This window comes from Pseudopipra pipra, chromosome 1, assembly GCF_036250125.1.
Source record: "Pseudopipra pipra isolate bDixPip1 chromosome 1, bDixPip1.hap1, whole genome shotgun sequence".
Lineage (NCBI taxonomy): Eukaryota > Metazoa > Chordata > Aves > Passeriformes > Pipridae > Pseudopipra > Pseudopipra pipra.
The window spans coordinates 41,571,453-41,595,282 of record NC_087549.1 but is presented as its reverse complement, the minus strand read 5'-3'; the positions used below and the strand labels follow the sequence as shown (position 1 = coordinate 41,595,282).

Below are 23,830 nucleotides of genomic sequence, written 5' to 3'. Positions count from 1 at the left end.
TCCTTTGATAAACCCTCCTTCAAATATGAAGATATTCTGTGTTCGTATGACCTCACTTCACATAATCAGCCAGGTGCATCAGGAAAGGGAGATGCCCAGCCTAAAGAAAGGGAAAGTTAGATGAAGCATAGACTTCCGATCCCAGATTATATAAAGTGGGATTACAAGGTTTGCTCTTTAAAAAGAAAGCCAGATAGTCAGTTATTTAAGGCTTTCCTGGTGTCTTTGATAGAGAATACTGAACAGAACTGAAATTTACTCAAAACTAGAGACAATAGAGACTTTCCTTCCTGATTTACTTTTTTTTTAAACTGAATTTAAAATAATGGTCTATAAAGGGAAAGCTTGGATTCTTGGCTGTTTAAGTCTTTGTGAAGACAGTTATCCCAATTCCTGCAAGAACTGGAATGATCAATTTCATGACCCCATCCCATTATGAGGGTTTGTTTCTGAAAGTGGAAAAACACTCTTTTTCAGTAACTTTGCGTACACTAAGGTCAAGAAGGTAGTACGTAATATTTTCCCAAACATTATGCTGCAATTATGGCAGCAGATTGTTTATCAATTGGTTGTTCCCCAAGACAATCTCTTGAAAGTCAGAGAAGCAAGTAGGAGACCATGCAACTGCATACGTTAAGGACATTTTTTTTTAAACTATCGAAATCTAGTCATGAAAGTTTTTTCTCCCATGTTTTTAATGGATGTGCCCTTTTTCTTCAGTTTTTTTACAGTAGATGATTTTAAGAATCCAAAATAACTGTGCATGAAAACCCTGATGGATATTTACTGCTTGTCAGTCCTTATGATCTTTCCCAAATCGTGCTCATGTTCAAGAGGTGGGTTACAAATTCTCACAGCAGTACTTCCAGATTCTCATGATATTTTATAGCTCGACTGTTAATGATTGTTAAAAGTGCTGCTTGAAAACTGCTACTATTTTTACAGAAATAGAAATAACAGAATATTCTGAGTTGGAAGGGACCCACAAGGATCATCAAGTCCAACTCTTAAGTGAATGGCATGTATGGGGATCGAACCTGTGACCTTGGTGTTGTTAGCACTATGCTCTGACAAACTGAGCTAATCTCAGGGTCATGCAGTACTCAGATGAAGAAAAAAAAGGAAACTTGACTAGTTTTAAACATCAGGAAGCTTAAAGATTTCTCATGAAGTGAAACATTGCTTTAAACTGATGATGATGATTGTTAAAACCATGAAGAAATGCAAGAACCTGGAAGCTGTGCTGTTGCTAGGAGAGGTAATATCAACAGCTCACAAAAGAAATCTTAATTTTCAAAGAAGAAACATTTCTCAGAGTGAAACTCTCTCTAATAACTTCTTTAGCATTCTACTTTTTGCTTACTTTTAAATCAGGTTCAGTCAGCATTTATACCTTACAAATTGGGTTTTTTCTTATGTAGTTTCAAACTCAGATAAAGCTGCTTGATACCAGGTTTTTTTAGACTAATTTATACTTGGGCATGTTTATTATGTGGCAAAAGAACTTGTATTTTGGGGAGTCTGGGCAGCAGAGCCCTTGAAATTAAGTTTACAGAACTTCTGCTAATCCATCATTTCACATTGTCCTGTATATGTCTCAAATTTAACTTGTCTGCCATTTACTCTCAGTATGTCCTTGTAGCTTACCCTGATGGCATTGCTGTCACTTACACTGAAAGCAAGAGGCCAGTCTTTTCCCTGGGCTACGTGGTCATCAACAGTTTCTAAAAATAGTAGTGTATTTTGTTCTACTGCATGATCTTAATTTAGCTGAGGTTCTTGCCTTAATCATTCCTTTGTGACAGGTTTGCCAAATCTCATATTCTCAAACATGCTATACAGCCCCACAACACCCATATTCATTTCTTGCATCAGTGTCTTGTGCTAACATTGACTTAATTTGCCTTAATTCAGCCTGTCACTGGACTTCTGTACAGAGCTTGTTCTCTTTACATATCTCTCACTTTAATATTTCAAAAATTATAAAGAATGCCTTTAAGCAATTGTGATTTAGGTGGTACACAAAGCTACACTGAAGTAATTTGTTTTCAGTAGGCATGTTACAAGCAATGAACTTTAATAGTTCTGGTAATCTCCTGAAAAGATTTTTAAAATACAGCCCACTTAACATAACCGTGTGACTGAAAATGTAGGGAAAGTATTTCTTAATGCATCTTTGACCCTCTTTCCTCAATATTATTGCTTATAGTCAACTTACCCCTAAGATTTACATCACTTTTTCCAAGTTCAATCTTTTGTTTTCCAGGTCTGTTGGGAGGAAGGAGGAGAAGGGGCATAAAAACACCCCAAATGAAAAAAAGTTAGGTTCTTCCATATCCTAAAATATTCTCCTTCAACTTACCAGTCATAATTAGCATAAGGAATGCTATTCATGACAAAAAATAAAAGTAACAAAATTTATCTTAGTGCAAATGGATTTGACTAAGCTAGCTTATTTATATAAGTTTAAAGAAATAATGTGTAATGGGGAAAAGAAAATAATTTTTAAGAAATGTTTCCATTTTCCCTACACATTTTTCTTAACTTGCTCTTCTTATTAGCAATTTCTTCCTTCTTTTGTCATGTTTTTGTCTCCCCTTTAAATGCATTTTTCATCAGTCTTCTTGGGCTGACACTGTGTTGCTCTTATTAACTCTTCCTCTCTCTCTCTCTCTCTTTCTCTCTCTGAAATGTTCTTCCTACTTTGATTGCCTCGGAGGAAAAAGTATCCTGAAAAAGAACCCTATACCTTCCTCTAGTTCCATATTCCCACAGGATGAGGGGATGGAATCGTTAAACTATAACCTCTCTATTCCCTGAAATAGATTTTAAGTGAATAAAGGAATGGTGACCTGAAGACTGTCCTCTCCCCTACTCTCTTGCCTGAAAGATTTTGAAAATAAAAAGGAAGAGCAAGGCTCCTGCTTTGCTTCAGTGACAGTGTCTGAAGTGCAGAAGTCCTTTGGTACTCTTTAGTGTACCAATATAGATGTTCATCTACTATACCTGTGAGTTTTGGAGAGATCAGTGGAATTTTTTAAACTTGAGTCCCATTTGATTTCAAGACTTACGTTTAAAGTCTTTCAGATAAGTTAAACTCTAGAAAATACTTGAATTAAACAAAGCTATGCAAACTTAAGTAATCTTTGTTTAGACACTATGACTCAGTTTCAGTTACACAATGACAATCTAAATTTTCCACTGGAACCCACTTTAAAAAAAAAAGTTCACATAAGAAGTAACCCATAGTGAGGTATCTTCTGGTACTCTCAGAGTTAGGCTTGAATACTTTAGAGCTGTCATTTGAGCTACTGTACTGGCTGTAATGTTCTGCCACTTTTCATCAGTTTTGAAAATATGAAGTTCCTGGGTCATGCTTCTCATTATCAATGAAACTGACTCCTGCCATTTAGGTAAATGCATAAAACAACCTACATCCATGTTTTTGAACTCTCTTCCTCTGAGGTGGGGTGGCTGTGAGAAAATTGGCTATTGAAAATGATCCTTTACTAATTCCTGGGTCATGTAACCTGTTGTTTTGGAGAGTACTACTTGTCATGGACTGAATCCATATGATGGTTCATCCTAACAGCTTAATGATAGAGTCGATACATTTACTGACATTGTTTAATTTTCATATTCTATACAGAAAAACAGGTGTAATACTACCATGCCTGTGGAATTTTGATCTGATTTTTGGGTACCTTTCCCTGGAGACAAGTTCTCTGTGGTAGTTGCAAACCTTCATATTCACTGTCTTGAAGGTTGTCTTCTTCTTCCTCATCCCTCAACTTGCCCATGGCCCAAAAGCTCCCTCAGTTTGATGTACCCTAACTCCTTTCTGGTGACCTACCAATTTTTAGATTCCCTTTCACATTTTATTCACTCTACTCCTAGTAACACCTTTTCATCATGACTTCAGCATCTTCCAGTCTGCTTGACTGTATAGTTCACATTCTCATCATCTTCTCTCATCTATATTTAGTGGAGTGTGAAAGACAATCATAGAAGGAATTAGTAATATTAGTCCCACCTTTGCTATAATTACATTGCATCATGAATATGTCCATAACTTTACAGACAAAGAAAAATTCTTATGACTTTCAGTGTTTGCCATCTTGGCTTTTAATGAGCTCAAGAATGCATTAGTTAAAATCTAAACTGAACAGTAGCTAATTATATAGAAAATGTGATAACCAAAATGAGTAATTACCACAAGGTGACTGATTAAATAGGGATGGCACTTTTGCACTCATGCCTGCCCTGCACAGGTATCATTGCATGGCAACTCAGTTCTCCTGGATCAGCACGTTTTAGCACTAGCTAGTGTTTATCTGAATCAACCTCAGTTTCTAAAAGTGAAGCATATTGTAGTTGGTGATTTTTGCAACTTCCTGTGATAGACTTGTGGCAGGATTAACAACCTGCAGGGTAGGGATGTGTGGTCATCTGGGATGACCATTTCACAGTCCCATTCCAATCCAGCCCCATAGAAAAGGATTTTCAGTGAGGGGTGCTGCTCTTACAGAGATATTTTGCAATTAACTGTTTCTCACTGGCTACTTAACTTTGTTTGTTTTAATTTGACAGTACTTTAAGTGCTGTGTTTTGCTATGTGGCATATTTTGCATATCTCAAGTTCTCTTTTTATACATTTTGACAATGTACTACTGCAGGAACAGTTTGACAATAAATAAACTTGACTTGATAATATTACAACAGCACTGCTACAAATTCCTGCTTTCTGAATTCCAGAGGAGTTAAAGAGGCTTTTGCTGCAATCATATAAAAATTCAAGTGGAAGATCTAATTATGTTGATTAATTTTGAGCCAACTTGTTGGTGTTTGTTTTCTATAAGTACTGAATTCTTCTGTATAGAAGCATCTGCTCTAAAAAAAAAAAAAAAGGGAAATGTGGTGAAGACTATGCAAACCATGATTATGATATCTCTATTGGCTAGTATTTCCTAGATCATGCACAGTATTATTCCACCTTACTTTGCTGGCAACTGTTTGAAATAGGTTACTGGTTTCTTCATTTATTTTGGGGGTTTTTTGTTTGTTTTTTTTTTTTTTTACTTTAACCTAAGGAAACCTCATGCTTACTGGTAGCCTTTATAAGTGACTTTTCAGATAAGGCAAGACTGTAACAGCAAGTGCAGTAAACATTAGTCTCTTCCTGTGTTGCAGCTATGCTGTCCCAGAGATGATGAAAACAATTGCATAGTTTTTAAAGGTGACCACTGGAATTGTGTGCACGCTTGTTGTCGTAGGAATTCTTAGACAGGAAGGTCACTGTTGATTACAGGAACTGGGAGTAGAAACCAAGTTGCAGTTCAGACTTTATTCTGAAGCTGTCATATGGTCAGTTAATCACATTGATTTAAATATTTCTATGAATATGTTTTTTTCTTATTGACTTGCTTATTTATGGGAAATCTGTAAGTTCATACTTTGTAGGATGAAGAACAAAAAAAGTAATGAAGAAAATCAGTGTCACAGTAAACAACAGTTTTGCTCAGCAACAGTGCAACAGAGATGCCTTAGTCTACCTTAAATAAGAAATCTGGGGTCTTGGTCTTATAATGGCCAATTTGTTTTGTTCTCCGGTGTTCTACTTAGGTGCTTACAATACCATAGTGTAGTCATTTGAGTTCAATGTCTCAGCAAAGAGTTTTGTTTACCACAAGTACCTGGTTTCTTCCATTTTGCCAGCTTGCACTGACTCAGTTTTCTCTTACAGCTTCTAAAGATGCCTCTCTGCCCGTCTTCTTTGGTACCTTCCAGGGATGTTCCCCAAACCTTTTTACCTCTGATAGCTCAATTCTATTTCCAAGTTATCAGCCAAGAAACTGACTAGCAGTTGCAAAACTGGTGATGATGGCAATTGCTAAGTAGAAAGCAAGCTCCAAATATCAATATAGTGTGTATAAAGATACACACTGAAAGATAAATGATGCCAGTTTTTTTCAGTGGGCTGCTCTGATTTCTGTTACCGTCTCAGTGGGAAGGAATGATAAGGTCTAGTGTCCTTCCCTGCTTTATTTGACACCTCATCCCAACAAGGTGTCTAATTCTATCTGAATTAGTCAGGAGCTTCTGCTACAAATCCAGAACAGAACTTGTAGTCACACCTATGGACATAACAGGAAACCAACTTAAAGCACTGCATTGCTTGCTCTATTTCAAATCCATTACCAATGTATTACATTGTGATACATGACTTGATAATATAAAATAAACAGCTTTTTATTGTTGTGAGTATAAAATAGGAATATTCCTTTTAATTATATGAATAATTTCTTAAAACTAATGATAAAACAGAACAAAAATGTTTTGACCATACTCAACTAATTTCAATCCCATCAAAATGAGGAAACGTCATAATCAAATATTGGTTTAGTTATGAAATTTCAAATGAAATTTGGGGGTTTTTTTTGTCTTGGGGCAATTTAAAATGTCTTATCATATTGTTTTCATTGAATTTAATGACATTTCTGAATTTCTCTGAGGTTAGATTTTGTGCTTAACTTGTTACTTCAAGTTCTATCAACATGTGCTAGAGTTTGGAATTCAAACTGTATCATATGAGCAGAAATAATTTCATATCTATTGGGAAGTCCTTGTTTGTATTTTCATTGGTACATGGGAAAAATTTTAGTCAGTTGAGAAAATAGAAGTATGTGTTACTTTATACTCTTGTAAACTGGACGTAAAACATTCCTATTTCTTTGATTCAGTGAATGGCATCTGTACTAAGTCTGATATTATGTCCCTTCTTCATTTAATCTGGTTTTGATTTTCACTATTCATTGCATATTATTGTTTCGATTTTTCTTAAGCAGTATTTTTACAATATGTCATCATATTTTTAAAATTTCACTGTTAATGATCATTTTTTCATTAAGAGCTTCTGCAATTAATTCTGCACCTGACACATGTTTATATGTACTGGTATAAATATCTTTATCAGTTGTTTATAAAGGATATGAAAATCTAAAAAAAATATTTCCTTAGGGTTTACAACCATTAATTTATTTTCGAACCTCGTACAATGGTTTTGTTTTGTTTTTTAACTTAAGTGAAAGCAAAAGATGCAGTATAATGTTGAAAGTCTCACTGCAAATTATTAGCATTAGGCATAATGCTAGTGGCATGAAATTTATATTTGAGTAAGAAAAAATTGCCTTTGCAGAGGACTGCCAGTATGTCTTTTTTAAGGAAATTTTGTGTTGAGAGATAATGGAGAGAAAATGCAGACTGCAGTGCTGGATAGTCTGAGAAGAACTTTTGTTTATCTTTGACACAAGGCACAGTTATTTAGGCAAAACTGAGAAATAATCTAAATCATGTCACAGTTCATGCAGCCTCCAGAGCAGTTAAGGAGACATTTAGTACAAGCTTGGGCTCTGACATGTGCACTACCTCTCTTTGAAATCAGGTATGTAATTACTTTTAAACACATCTACTGAATCACCAGGGTAGCATTGGAAAAGTGAGAGACCAGACACAAGATTTTTTTTTCTAACAATGTTGTAGGCTTTGACCCAATGTCAAACTTTCATGTTCCAGTTTGCAACAGAACATTTCACATAAAGACGTGCAGTGGCTGCCCACTGGCATTTAACATCACTGTTTTCAGATTATTCTCCTGTAATACTGCTTTTTCCTTCTGAATGATTGTGTGTTTCACTGGAGTTTTTGTTTTGTGTTTGGTTGGTTAGGGTTTTTTTTGGTTTTGGTTTGGTTTGGTTTGGTTTGGTTTGGTTCTTTTTGTTTTTGTTTGTTTGCGGGTTTTTGTTTGGTTTTGTTTGGTTGGTTGTTTTTTGTTGTTGTTGTTGTTGTTTTGGTTTGGTTGTTTTTTTTTTTTTAGTTTACCATTTCCAATAGTTTTCTTTTGCCAAGCCAGAACAGTCTGGGCTACATGTTAAGCCATTTTGTGGTTGGTTGTTCTGGGGGACACTAGATAATTGTTAATGCAAAAAGCACTGGATAAACAAACAGGAGCCCAAGATACATTCATTCAGTTAATACTTCCTAATGGCTCACTGATTCTTGAAAAATTGATATTTATAAAGTGAGTCATTAATTTGGCTTGCATATTTAATATACTTGCCACTAAAATAATAAATTGTGACTGGCAAGTAAATACCGTACTTGTTTTAACCAAGGTAAAATGAATTAAACATTAAAAGCCTTGTAAGCTACTAATTGCCAACTTCAATTCTTTTGAAGCATGAGCTTTGCTAAGAGCTGGACATTTTGTTAAAAAGCTTTGTCAGATGATTATTTTCCTCATTGCCAAAGAAATGCAGAGGTTTGCTGATTCCAAAGTTCCTCTCAGTCATTGCATATCAGGTAGATTGGGGTACATGCAGCTTTGGGTCCTCCACCTTTATGTGCATCCTTCTACTTAATTTAGTAAAGCTGTAATTCTGTGCATGGGATGTATAGATCCCCCTTCATGTATTGAACTCTGTGAGGGAAACATGAGGATATGTTCAGATCTAGAAACTTTTCCCAACTTGCTGGGACATTTTTCAGCAAATTAGTCCAATATGTAAATTATTAAAAATCATTATGTTAACTGAACATAAGTAAATCAGTGTTCAAACAAAATATAATTCAAGTGTGCTGGAAAACCATAACTGAATAGGGGTTTATTAACCTGCAGCTACTCAACTGCTCCTTTGATTTACTGTTCTGTCTGCGTGCCTCTGACCACTCGTCCGGTACCAAGCACTTTGTGGCAAGCTGAATAGAAAGACTGCCTTCATGGAATTTGCATTTAAAGTAATGTTTCTTTTTATCCAAAGTATATTTTTATATACTTTGTATTTTGTAAAAATACTTTGTATTTTTATATACTTTGTATTTGTATATATGTATTCCTATACACAAAGGACTATGCTATATTTAAGGATTATTTCTAAGTCTACTTCCCCTATTTTTAATAGAGATGGTTTGGGGCTTAGTTTTAGTTATTGCTAAAGGCTCTGCAGAGTTAAAAATGTATGTGTGTTAAATTTCCTAACACACACAAAAATGACAGACATGATTTCCTTCAGATATCTCCGCAATGTAGAGCACAAAAGATGTTAGTAAGAATGGAGATAGATCAAGGACTTGAAAAGGCAAAAATGAAATTTAGTAGTAAACTACTTCATAAGTAGTTGCTGATCTAGTATTTCTGCCTTTGAAACATGTTCTGTTTCTCAGTTAGCAGTTCAGACATTTCTCAGACAATAAGAATTTCTTGTGACTTATCTCCATCAAGTAAGACTTATACAAGCTGCAGTGATACCATATGCTGAATTAAAATGCATTTCATAATGCATAATTTCTCCATAAACTTGTTATTTGTGCATATAGTATTGTATTCTTACTTTGCACCAGTAACCTTGAGAACTAAGCATTTCCTGCTTTTCCTTCAATAGTATTTTATTTGGCTTGTGTTATTTCCAACACTTCACAAAGTGTCTCTTCTTACTGTTGTGTGCACACAGAATTTTCTTTTTGTTTGCTATCTTATTACATTAAGTATACTGGTGTATTCAGTCATGGAAGTACTTTGTGAAATTACATCTATTATACCACTGGAATATGACCTGATTTATTATAAGATCAGAGCAAAGCTCAAGTGCTCAGTGCATTATCCTAAATTAAGCTTTGTCTCTGAGGGCTGCCATAGCCTTCATTTTTACCATTATGTTTTAGCCATTGATTTCCCTTTAGAACATAAATGCCATAATAATACTGCTTGGTAAATGTTTCTTCAATATTAAGTAACCTCTTGTTCTGCCAAAGGGAGTGTCAAATTCTCTTCCCAATCTGTCTGTCACATATTGCTTCCTTTGTGCATCAAAAGAGGTGAGCTATGTAAGTTTGGTAACTCAGTTGTGGAAGAAATGCAGACTGCAAATCAAGTTGAAAGGAAGGCAAGAAACTTTTCAGAGCTTGCTTGTTTACATATCTTTTATTGCAGTGGTTCCCAGCCCTTTCAGAGAGCCTCACTGCTTTTGGATCCATTCTCTCTCTTTTAGTAATACGCACTGTTCATGCCTCCCTCTGTGCCTGCACACTCTGCTTAGTCCTGAAGCTGTTTCCTCTGCACCTCCTCCTTTCAAAGCCACAGGCATCTCCTTTCTCACCTTCCAGAGCAGTTTGTCCTAAAGCAACCTGAGGGTGGGGAGGGGCAAAAGAGAATCACACATTGAGGCTTAATGGAGCTGTGGGCTGGTAACTAGTGGGCTGTCTAGGTGAGGCTGAAGGGAGCTCCTAGGAGAGCTGGAAAGGCGCTCAGGTGAAAGTGGCTGTGATTTGGAGATGGGGTTGCAGAGATTAGCCAAAAACTTATCAAGAATATCTGTAAGCAGTGGGTTTCATGGTTTATAATTTTAAAGTTGTTTTATTTTTTAAATTACTTAGGTTTGTATTTTCTGCCTTTATTCATGTATTGTAGGAGGAGACAATGACTAATCATTGAGAAATTTTACCAGCATAAGATGTAACATTTCTGCATGATGCATGATTTGTATTCCTGTAATTTAATTATCTTGAGTGTTTATTCGAAGTGTAAATGCTGGAAACAATGACATTTCTGAGGTGATTTATGAGGTACTGCACTTTGTAATCAAACCTTCTGTGTGGTGTTTGTAAAATATGAAGTGTTATAAAATTGCTGATAGTCAGAAAAACAACATTGATAATGGGCTTAAATTCTCTGTGTGCAGCTGCAGATGAGAATTGGTAGGAAACAGAGGGAAGCAGAAGCAGTGTCAGCTATACAGCAAAGATTAGTAACTGAGATATGGTATGTCTGAGAAACATGTACAGTCTTTGCAATGAACGTGATTTTGTGTTGAGAATTGTCTAGTTCCAGCTTTACATTTTAGACAATATTTTATTAGTAAAAGTTCTTGTCACAGATCATAAAAATATGCCTTAAACCAACTTTCCCAGAGAAAACTGTGTGTGACCTTTCTGTGGGTACCAGAGAAGTTATTGTATGTCAAGAGGGTATTTGTAGTATATTTTATTTTACCTATTTGTAATGTAGCATGTAGAGAGAAGTATCACCAAGATTCACCATGTAGATTCTTCAAGTAGGAACAGGTAGTGAGAGACATTTGTTATTTGTGACCTGTCTTTCTAAAGGCCAAGGGCTCTGTGTGCCATAGGACAGAGAACTATCGGTCCTGCCTTTCAGAAATAATTTTAAGCATGCTAAAGTTAATAGCAATGGTGTTTAAAATGTTGAGGTGTTTTAAAAGGGTTTTAAAAGGATTTAAAAAGGGTTTAAATAGGTTTTCAATAAAGAATTTGGTATTCCTGCGAAGCTTCATACTTGTAACATTGCTACGTTATTATCTGAGCAGAATTAGAAGTTATTTTAGATTATGAACTGTATATATAATCAGTTGCAAGGCCTAGCTGTTCTTGAATGTTCTTCTATGTGATAATACAAATATTTCTGATATAAGCAAATAAATGCATAATATGTAAAAACAACAAAGAAGAAGAAAATGGAGTAATACTGAGTTTTGGAAATGACCTGGATTAGATAAGATTTAGATCAGAGTAGCTAAAAAAAGAACCAAAGTGGAATTGTCATTGACTGTGAAACCAGTTGCCCAAACCCAAACTTTTCACAACTTTTATTAATAAGGCAGAACATAACATAATATATACTTTAGACTGCAGTAGGAATTAGTGACCTGACATAATCAGGGCCTGAGAAAGGAGAGCACTGTGCAATACTTCAGTTTATAAAGATAGTCATATATAGCTCTTATAGTTCCAGAAGGCTAAGAAGTCCTCAGAATACTTTGCTAAGGTGAGTAAAGCCTCTTTCCCACTTCAGCTTACTCAGCTGAAAAAAGAGTCATAAAGATTACAAGGAAAACACTTTGTTGCACAATGACTGTCCCACCAGAGAGAAATTCTTTGACAGTAATAGTGACCTTGTTTTTTATGAGCATTTTGAGAGCAGAATTACAGATATAGTTCTTTATTGGATCTTGGTGCTCTCGTAAAGCTGATAAGGAAGGAATGACAATGGGTCCTTTTTAAATTTCTAAATTGTAACCTAACCAATCTAGGCTAGCTCTCTTAGAAATTAGTCTAGAGCATGGGCTGTGAACCAGGCAGAGCTCAATAAATAGAGAACATTAACCTCATATGTGTGCGTATGCTTCAGTTTATTAAAACTGCATCCAGAGCAGCAAAATAAATCAAGAGACTTGATGACGGGATTTTATTAAGAGACTTTGTTTTAATTATTAGGACTTACATTTTTGTAATATGTCAGGTATAGTTTTTAAATTTTATTTTAAACCTAGGTTAATGGGACAAATTTTGTTTTGGAACTTTGAGTACTAATACAAATAATTGCAAGCACATAATTAATACAGAACAGCAATAAAGTACTCGATGGAGAGAATTTTGTAACATGATTGTTTTTTCCAGCCATTGAATGAAATTACTGTTTTGCCCAGGACTGTTTTGTGTTTCCTGAAAATGTTATTTACTGATGCATGAGTGTTTCTATTGTAGAATAAGTAGCAGGACACTGTTATTAGCCTCTGCTAACATCCTGTTCCAGTGGCTTTATCACATAAATAAATGAATGCATAAGTGTGCATTGGGATGAATACTTTGGGTAAAGGCCAGGCAAAGTAATAATCACAGGATTTGGTGTGACATTTTGCCAGCACTCACACATATTCCTGACTTTTCTAACATTTGTTTTTCAACTCATAAATATTTCTGCAAAGTAAGTACACTGTTAAATGACACTGGCTTCTGTGGAGAGATTAGGTATATTAATAAAATATGAGACAAAAGGTATTGGTGCTAGGTGGTTTTCAACTAGGCCAGAAAAGAAAAAAAAAACAACATTTTAAAAAAAAGAGTGTTCTGAAGAACAAAACTTAGTTGTCTCTATTTTTGTTACTTCCAAGTACACTCTTACTTTTGAAAACAAACAAACAAACAAACAAACAAAAAGAAATTTACAACTTGCAGTAAGAAAAGTAGATTTGAATACCCTGTGAAAGGGAAGAGGTGTTGATTGCAAGCTGTTGATATTCAAGGAAACCAGGTTGTGTACTATATAAGAACCAGGAACAACTTCTAACATCCTATGCTTCCTAATCCCGATGCAACTTTGATAATTTCTCCTTTTAAGATATGTCTATAACTGGACCTAACAATGAGAACTGCAACTGCTCAGCTCAGACAGATAACTTTTCTGCTTTGCTTTTTCATTCTAATGAAATCTTTCTCTCCATTTTAGACAAATATCACTTCCTGTGTCATAGCACATGGATTTCAGGACTGCCTGTGAAGAGGTAGGATCAGATATTTTTCTTTTGACACAATAGTAGAATGAAAACTCAATGAACTTTTAATCCTTTTTAGATGCAATATTCTTTTTTTTTAATCTTTTTTTCCTGAAATTTTAGGAATTATATAATCAACAATAAGTTATTCATCTGGTCACTTCATGGTGGCAGATAGACTTTGTAGTAGAAGATGAAAGAGTTTTTCCAGGTATATTCATTACTAGACCTCACCTCTTTCTGTTACAATGTACCTCTTTAGGCACAATATAGGTGCAGGTAGCTATGTTTTGTGTGAGCTTTGCTCTTCATGAAGTGTTTACAGCTGAAAGCCTGTACACAAAGAAAAACATCAATGAAGTCAGAAATCTGTCTGTTGCTGCTCAGCAGAACCAAGGGGGAAATGTAAAAGTATGGGAAAAAGGTGGGTTGGGAGAGAAAAGAAGCTGTGAAGATGATCAAAATGAAAAGCAGTTCCATTTAGATTTAATGAGGTAAGAGAGTAATTTTTGCCTAAAATAGGTATAGTTTCATAATGTCAATGCAAAGTACGTCAGTCTCCCTCCACTAGAGTTGAGGGAAGAGCTTTGCTTTCTGTGTTCGTACTAACTTTGCCTTAAAGAAAGCAAATGAAATGTATGTGTAGATGTTAAAAAGGGCATCTTATTACGCAGTGATTTTTTGTGAACAAGTTCTTTTAACATGGTTTTAACAACTTCAGCAATCCAGACACATCGAGAACCATTTACACCAAATTGTGTAATGATGTCAATACATTATTATAATTAAAAAATCAAGACAATTACCTATACACAGAAAACCACAAAGTGTTTAGGAAGTTAGGACTCGGAACAAGAAAACTGGCTAGAACTTCAAGTGTGAAGGGATGGGAACAGCAGTAGAACCAAGAACTAACCGCAGGTAAAACCAACTGTGATTTGAGAATCCGTTGGAGTAAATCAGGGGAGAAGAGAAAATAAGCAGGCTAAAGAACATTAAATCATGATGACATTCTGAAAGGAGTAGTAGGGTCAAAAACTAATATTAAAGTGAAACTTGTCTTAGGGAAAGAATACTGTGATGCTTGTCCAGGGTGGTACATGTTAGGCTTTAATACCTCAGAAAATCCATGCACAGTCTAAATTATATAGCAATGTATCCCAGATTATTTGCATGGAAGAAAGCATTCTTATTAGTTTTTAGGTTTGATTTTTTGAATAGAATATTTTTGGTTGAAAGGTACCTGCAATGATCATCAACTTTGTGACCACTTTGTGGCTGATTAAAAGTTAAAGCATGTAATTAAGGGCATTTTGGTTTAGGTTTTATGATTTCTTTTTGAATGCACTTATTCAGGAAGAGAGGCAGATATAATTTTCATAGAATTTTTTTATGTTGTTATTCTTTAAACTGTACGCTAGTAGAGATTATTTAGTGGCAATTAACTTCAGCCTGTGCCCAGCAGCAGTAATGACACGGGCTGCCACAGGAAGATGACTTGGCATGTGCGTCCTGTCTTAGTTTTTACAGTGCAAGTACATTGACAGATCTATTTCATTCTGTATCTAGCTTCTAAGGAGGCATTGATTTCAAATGTATCTCTTTAAAAAATCAAGTACTTTGTTGGAGCTTCCATGACAGACAAGGGAAGGAGAGGATGATTCCACACATCCTAAAAAAGCTTCATAATCTGGAGGTCCTAAGAAGGCTCCTGTAGCTTTTAGATTGATAAAATTAAATTAGGTGGATTCAACCCGTTTATATGCTTTGTGTAAAATGGGCTTTGTGCTACAGGGTCAGTGGTGTCACTTCTGAGACTACAGTCTACCTCTTTCCTCCCAAACTGAAGTTTATAAAATACAGACTTTCAGCCCACTTTCATCAAATGCCTATGTCTAAATAAGTTATCAGCAGCCTTATACTTGCACAGTGTAATTTTTAACTGAAACCTTAGCACTATCACTGTAATGCACGGTCTACTTTGATTTTTGCTTGGGGCAGGATACAGTGAGCTGGATCTAAAAGCCCACGAGAGCAGAGGATGCTGCAGCTCTGTATGCCCAGGTTCAGACAGTAGTGAGGGTGAAGATGTATCCCCAATAGGCATATGCAGACAGGGCACACATATACACTACATGTATCCATATATATGTATATACTTATGTACATGACCAGCCACACAGATCATGTACCAACACACAGAGCACTTGCACAGACAGCGACGACTTCATCCTGTTACTCTCTCTGGCTGAGCAGGACTGAAAATATATGTCTACGTACATTGTGGATGCCTCCAAATGTCCTTCCAGACAGTGTGCCCAGCAGCTAACCCTGAATCCCAGTTTTCATAGCCCCTTGAGGCCTCACCCTCTCTGCAGCTGCTGGTACAGACTGTCTCTCTCTCTCGCATACACACACGCACACACACACACACACACACACACAGAATCACCCACTATAGAATCTCTCACCCAGGAAAAAAATTGGAAAGTAATTTAAAGACAATAGGACAGACTGCATAGATTGGTCTCAGGGCATGGTCGGACAAGGACACTGACTAGAAAACTACATATGACCAACCACTTTTTTCCCATTAACTCTTTGTTTTACTGTACTTATTCCTCCCCAAAACACTGAATCCCTTTCCCTACCTTTGCGTCCTTCCTTAAACATGCATGATAGCTCTGGTGCAATCCAAAACTACATCCCATAGCGTCCCATGCTCCCTTGCGGTGACCTCGACTCACTGCAAGAGGCACTATGGCATTTTCTTAACATAATGGGTTTCACACTCTGACACTGGAGCTGAAGCTGTCCTGGGACAGCCCTGGCAGGGGACAGAGACTGAGTGTCCCTTTCTGAGTCAATAATTTGGCTTCCCACCTGCCATTCTGCTCCTGGAGTCCTCTGAGCTTGTGGTAATGGGCTCTCAATAGGCTGATGGAACTGGACAGGGTGTTATTTGGACTTTAAATTGCACCATTCAAGTATTAATTAATTACTTAATGAGATTTTTCACAAGGTCAATATGAGGTGTAATCATCCATTCTATTAGGTATTTCAATTCCCAATATGTACCTTTCAGCTATTACTTTTAATAAAATTTCCTTAATACCTTAAAATTTGCCAGATTTGTCACCAAAACTTCATCTGGTGCTTGAGCTTAGGAAAGTGATGATAGTGACAAAGGAAAATACCATTGTGGCACTGTATCCTTAATTAACTTGTGATTCTATTCCATCTTGGCACATCTTTGGCAATAGTTTAGTCACTCCAAGCCACAAAGATTTTGATATTGTTTTATTTATTTCAACTATTGACATGAAACATAAGGTAGCTGTACACTTTGCTTAAGGTAATTTTGTTTAATTTGTTAACTAGTCGGTACATTCAAAACTTTCAGGCTTCTATCCCATCCATCCCCTACTGTATCAAATTCTCAATCGTGCTACATATCTTGGAAAAATATCTCTGGTCTTCTATGCCAAAATAGTTACTGAACAGTTTTGGATAATGGCAATAAAAGCTGTCATGAAGCATCTGGACTATTTGATATTCCTCTTCTTCCCCTTTTTGCTTCCTTTTGTCTGAGTATCTTATCACCCTTCCCACCCTTCCACCACTGTAGAACTGAGATCGCTCTCCCAAAATGACAACTGGAGCTCAGATTCTTGTTGATACTTCCATCCTTACTAGTGGCAGTAAATGATTTGAGCTGTGTTCCGATTAGCATAAAACCAAAATATTCCACATAGATACACTGAGGCGGAAGCACGGCTTTTAGTGTTCATGACATAGTCAATTTTTTTTCATTCATTCTAAATATCTGCTGCTCTAGTGCATTGGGTGTCCCTGAGGGAATCTTAGTTCTTCCACAGTACTGATGCTTTCATGCATCCCTTATTTTTTGTGGTGTCTACTAGTGGGATCTGGACACTGAAATGGTCTTGTGTGCTTGTAGGTACCTGCATGTGCGCTTTGTGCCCAAGTTCCTTCTGCAGGTCTGAATGGTACAGTCAGTGCTATTACAGAGCTTAAACACATATATGTAGACAGATAGAGTTTCTTGTAAATCTAAAGATGATTCCTATGGTCCTAATAATTACTTTCTCCCCTTAGCACCTTATCTTTAGGCTGTGCTGCCTCTCAAGGCATTGTAAAGTAGTTTTATTCTGCAAAAACATACCTTCTATGCTAGACAATTTAAAAGGCACTACAGAAAGAGGAGGCCTTACATACATACACATTTTCTTTTAAGGAAAACTATCTGGTATCTAAGGAGGGGAAAATTATATTTTTTTTGGTGGTTTCTCTGCTTGTTAGTTGTGGGAAGTTTTTCACTGTTTCATATTTGATTATTCTATATTCCATGCTCTTTCCCTCACTGATCAGCAAATGTACCAATTTTACTTTTTCTTGTACTTAACAATTTCTAAACCATAAGACCAACCACTTCCTCTTTTACCCTTTATCCTGAGCTTTCTGAACTTTACAAGGGCATAAATCATGAAGTCACGGGGTTCTTTAAATGCTCTCCTGTACTTGCTTGACCTTATTCTATATTCTGAAAACTATCTCTTGGAAGATAACCTCAGTCTCTGACATAATACTGTCCTCTGCGGTGAAAGTACCGTTCTGATGCAATTGCAGACTTGGGATGATTATAATGCATAAGGACATTTTCCCCAAGATACTTTTTAATGTTTTTTTTAAGTTCATATTTTCCATGTACTTTAAGAAGAAGCTGCATGAACAGCTTTCTAACTTTTCTAATTTTCTAACTTTTGATATCTCATTCTTTACTTCTAATAGCTTGGCTTTTTTTTTTCCCCCTGAATATAACATCAAACTTATTTAAGTTAATAAATGCCCCATTAATTTTCATGCTTATAATCTACTAATCTGTTTTCACAGTACTGTCCATTGTTTGTTTGAAGGATTAGTTTGAATTGGTAAACTTTTTGTGTTTCCTCTGCTTTATGAATTCTATGAATATTCTTGGGGACTTCACAAACCTTATAATTTGATACATTCTGCTAATCAGAGGTTTAGTGACTTCTGTTTCAACATCCATCTAGTTGCTTGGTTTTTTGGTGTTTTTTCTTTCTTTCCACAGAATGTGTTTTAACTTTTAAGCCATATTTTGACTTTCTCATGGCTTTCCTCCCTAAAGCCTGTTACACACATTTTTGGTCCATGTCTAGTCACCTTTATGCTATTTTATGATTTACACATTTCAACCTGAGCTGCTGTTTTCCTTTGTTTATAAATCCTATTAGATAGCAATACTGGGATTTTTAAAACCTCGGGTTTCTGGGATTTTTCTAAAAATGAAATTTCAACTCATAATTTAATCCCAAAATAACAAGATGGAAAATGACTGGTAATTACAATGCCTGTTAGAGTGTCATATAGTGGGTAAAGTAAATTTGAGGAAATGTGCATATTCTCATAATAGCCTTTAATTTTATGTAATCTTACCTCTTAGCCTCAACTCTCTAGTCCCAGTAAGCTCATTGGTAATTCAGAAATCAAAGTGGCATCCTTATAGGGTCAGAAAATGAAAGTTTTTGCTCTAATAAAAAGTACCTTAGTTCAGTAAGAAACTCATATATGTATACTTACATAAATATATATATATTTTTCCAAATGCCTAATTTACACATTGAATTACAGACTGTGTGAAACAAGGACTTTCTCTAGGAGACTTTATTCATTCAAGAAAATCACTTGTGAAGAATACCACAGCCAAACACTTACCTGGCAAATACTTCACAAATTAAATAAAAATAAGTTCAAGTCCAAATTCAGAATTTTCCTGTGGTTCTTTCAGATTGGAGTGTACAATCCATATGCAGGAATGGACTTGCTGTCCTTTGGATTGGAAAATGTTGATATCTGATAGAAGAGGCTCTGAATGACAAGCTGAACACATCCCAGTTTGTCTGGGCTACATTCCAATTTTTGACAATATAAGTGCTTTTCACTTAATCTAGCAACACCTCCACAAAATGTGTAGCTGGACCATTTAAAAAACATCCTTTATGTTGTTCTGACACATATTCCTACCTCTTAAATCCATTGCCATTACTTTCTTAGGCCTCTGATTCAATTGCTTTTTTTTATTCTTATACTTGTGATTATAAAGCAGTGACAGGCATATCTCCAAATACTCAGGGGTCAGCCTCAGTTCAAATAAGCATCCAAAAGGGTAGATATTAATCTGAAGGAACTACATACACTTTTAAGACAGTCTCTGAAACCCATTCTCCTTACTGGTATCAGGTTTTTGATAGTAGAAATAAATTTCAGGACTTAAAACTGAGTTGAAGAGGTTTAGTTTATTTTAGGACATATCAGTAAAAAGAAACTAAAAATCCAGGTCACCTTGCATAGAAAATGTGCTGAGATTTTTTTTCCTATCTTCCTTTCTTCAACTAGTTCGTGGACTAAACTATTCTGGAATATCTGTTTAAGTCTTCCTACTGCTGTGAAAATAAAGGAGCAAAGCTAAATAAATTGTTTTATTAATGTAAGGCAAAAGACATATAAAATAGTATAGATGAAAAGACATCTATGTCTTGAAAACTAATTATGACTATTTAAAATTGCCTGAAATACTGTCTCCTCTAGAACCACACAGAAAATGTTTTAGAATTTTTTTTGTCATAAAGTACAAGAAAAAAACCAAATAAAACAAATAAAAAAAATTTCTTCAACAGAAAATCTGCCAGCAGACTTATTTAGGCCAAAAGATTTTTTAAAAAATTTTTATATAGGAAGTTGACTTCTAAATCAACAGATAACTTTAAAGATGTTTTTTCTACAGTATTTATTTTGATATGTGTTTGGTAGAGACTGCTGCTAGCATAAATGTATAAACTGCAGTTTTCATTTGTGTTTCCTCTGAAATTAATTCTTAAATATTTGTTAAGGTCATATATATTGCACTAAGCTGTCTTTAGTATGTAAGAATTTCTAAATTCCTTTTAGAAAAGTTATTAGGGCCAGATCTTATACACAGCACATGTGGACAATGTGCTGTAAGTCAAGGTATAATTGGAAAAGATTTTTAAATGTCCTTTTTTCACTGCCTTGTTGCTAATAATGATCAGAGTGTAACCATATTATTTAGAGAAGCAGTCTACCCTAAGGGTTCTGCCAGCCTGTACTGTTCTCTGATAGTAACCTTAAGCAGAAAGTTCACCACAGACTGGTGTGGCAAAGCAAAGGGGGATCAGTTTTCAGCCCCTTTTGTACTTATATTAGTTCAGGAACTGTAAGCAGTTCCAAGAACATCAGCTCTTGCCACATCAGTGTTCTTGTCTAACTCAGTTTAAAAGGATATAGAATGAGATGGCAGAGGCAGCATTGTGCAGGTGCAAAATTCACTGCATCTGTTACTTAGGTGCCTCTACCTTTCTTCATCACTGCTTTTGCTTGAAGTCACAGGCTCTTCTCCCATATGAAAACTCTTTTTTTTCCTCTGCTTTATATTGCTTCCCTATGCCTTCCTTAACACACCTCATCCATTTCATAAAAATTTGCGACTTCAAACACTCTGTTTTCTTCCCGTCAGGTGCCAAACTCTATATATAAGGCAATGTTCTTGGTGATTTAGGCTTAAAGATAGTCAGGTTGTATTAGCTTAACAAACTGTTATCAGCTGAACTGTGCTTCTCTATCCATGTCTGCTGTAAGGTAATGCAGTGTATCACACACTTGAACACAAGGGGATGCCTTGCATGACCTCACACTGACGGTGACAGTAGCTCAGCTGATGTGCCCTATGCTGTTTTATTGCTGCAAGCCAGGGGTAGGGCCCTCTATTAGTGAAATGGAGAAGGCTTGAAGGGAAGAATTTTAGCACACCCCCACAGGGAGTGTCTTAAAAATTAGTACCAGGAACAAAAGCTAACACCAGCCATAGCCCTGCACCCCCACACCACGCACACACGCACACCCACGCACACACACACACACTCATCTAAGCTCTTCAAGAGTAAGAGAGGGCAGGGGTATAGGCTAGACAGTTGGTGTCCCTTCAATGAGAATAGTTTTGCTGGGGTCACATGAATGAAAATTGTGATGTGCAGAGCAATTTACATGAAATTATATATACAGTTTGTCTTCCCTAAGTTTCAGCTTTGGATAAGGATTCAGGAGCTGATATCTTTATTTGATTCAGTTTATGGGATGCTTTGAAGGGGTTGGGCGAGAGCAGAAAAAAAAGTAAATTTCAGCAGACAAAAATTAAACCAAATAATTAAATTCCAGTCTTTGTTAACAAGGTCTTTTTTTGAAGCTACCTAATGAAACTCCACTACATTCTTCTCCTTTACGTGGTTGTTAATGCTGCTTTCAGATAGGAGAGGGAAGGAGGTAGTATAATGTAAGATTTAATTTTGAATTGTATCGTAAACCAGCTTTCATAAAGCCCAACAACAGTGAAGTGGTTCATTACATTTTAGAGTGTCTGATGTAAATAAGGTCCCTGAGTGTGTGTGATCAGTCTTTCCAAGGGCCAAAATATTTTGCTGTTCCCAAGCTTGATTTCCTTGTTCAGACTGAAAAAGCTCAGCCCACATGCATTTAGAAACTGACTTGAATTTTAATTTTATTCTAATGGCTAACTCTGTCTGCTATGGTTATCTGACTCTAATTCTCCCAAAGAAGCCACTTCGCTTTTGTAGAAACACTCTGGAAATTTTATAAGGTTATTGACCAAATCAGAAATGTGAAGTCAAGTAAGTCAGAGTTGCTATACTCAGTGTATGAGATGCAGAATTTATTCTATTGCCAGTTATCCAAAGACAAGGAAAGACACGTTTACAAACTTCTGCAGAAGACATTATATAAGTGGTAACTAGCCCCTTTTATTTGACCATAGTTATTTACAGCCCACATTGTTCAACTACCATTGTCACTTACTGCTTACTTCACAACTCTGTGTAGCAAGGAGGCATCTTAGTTTGTAAAGCAGAAGTTACAAGGATAGAACTATTCTGTCTTTATTTTAATATTGTAACATTTTTATGTATGAGAGGGCATTTTTCAGTGGTATTGAAAACCGAACTCCTTTTGTGATCCATTTATTTTTCTGTGCATGCCAAACAGTTTCTCTCTCATTCTGTTTTTTCTAAAAAAAAAAGACACCTTAATATTAAAAAAAGGGTGTATGATGACTTTTGACCAGAGCTTTCACTGACCCCAGTGTGATTTCAATGCATAGAATTCTTAATTTTTGTTTCTTCTTATTTAGTTTAAAAAGAATAAAAACAACGTCAGAGCCACTTTCAAAGTCATAGCTGAGTTATACACATTTGCTCCCAGCATCCAAGGAAAAACGATTCCAAAGTTTGAGTGTTTAGTATGGAGTAGAAGTGACAGAACAGTTTGTCAGTGGAGAACATTGTATAAACCTATTTAAAGGTTGTCCTCGACCTTTCCACCTCTTTTAAAGCCTCATGAGACAGATTTAAACTTCTCTTCTGCCAGTTGCCTACTGTCAGTTCCATATTTGTGTTTGTTCTCTCCATGCTATGGATGTAAAGTATCAGAGCACATTATGGGGAGATCTTCCAAATCCTCTTTTAAGCTCTTGTCTGAGAAAGAGACCTCAGATTCAACCAGGTCAACCTTGGCACTTAAAGTTCACAGAAATGCTTTTGTTTCCTTGATCTCCTCTTAAGCCAGTTTCTTACAGGTGGTGGATTGAAATCTGACCTCTATAAGGACAGTGAAAGTTTTCTTATTGGCACTGATGAGTCCAAGATTTTAAACACTATTTATATGTGAATTTTCTTCTGAGATAACATATGTGGATACATATATATCTGTATCTATGCAATTGGTTCATGTAGCTGTTGGTACTCACATCTGGCTAGTTTGGAGATGTCATCGTATGTGTTTCTGTGTCAAAATTGGTGTAATATGTGGAGCATTAGCTTTTACTTCACGTTCAAGTGAGGTGGCAACATTTAATACAAAGATGGAAAGTAAGAGCACAGCTGATCTGAAGAAATTTGAAATTTCAGATTTCATCAATTCAACATAATTTCATCATCAGTGAAATAGCACCTTATTATTGCAAAGTCTGCCTTCACTATATGCTACTGTAACCATTGTTCTCTTGTAGTCTAAACATAATAAATACAGTGATTGCTGGAAATAGTTTTAGATAATTGTTAATGTATTTATGGTAACTGTACCTATCTCTCAACTATATCACCTCTAGCAATGCAAAGTGCTAACTGAAAAAAACTTTTTTTCTTTATTCCTTCCTTTGAAGACAAAGACAGGGGTTTGTTTGCTGCAGGATGGTAACCAGGAGCCTTTCAAAGTGCGACTGCACTTAGCCAAAGATATTTTGATGATCCAGGAGCAGGATGTGATCTGTGTGTCTGGTGAGCCTTTCTATTCTGGTGTAAGTAGTTTTTATTTCTTCTTTAAGATGTTCTTTACAAAACAAAAAAATAGTGTGTGTA

General features: G+C 35.9%; 1 protein-coding gene across 7 annotated transcripts in view; it reads left to right on the top strand.

Annotated features, from left to right (window-relative positions):
- Positions 1-23,830, top strand: part of SNTG1 (syntrophin gamma 1) — a 346,565-nt gene that overhangs the window by 157,958 nt on the left and 164,777 nt on the right. For all 7 annotated transcript variants that reach the window (XM_064653459.1, XM_064653482.1, XM_064653492.1 and 4 more), the window contains exons 2-3: positions 13,298-13,352; positions 23,635-23,769. In XM_064653459.1, coding sequence (XP_064509529.1) covers positions 13,326-13,352; positions 23,635-23,769 — 162 coding nt within the window. In that variant the 5' untranslated portion in view covers positions 13,298-13,325. The remainder of the gene's footprint in view (positions 1-13,297; positions 13,353-23,634; positions 23,770-23,830) is intronic.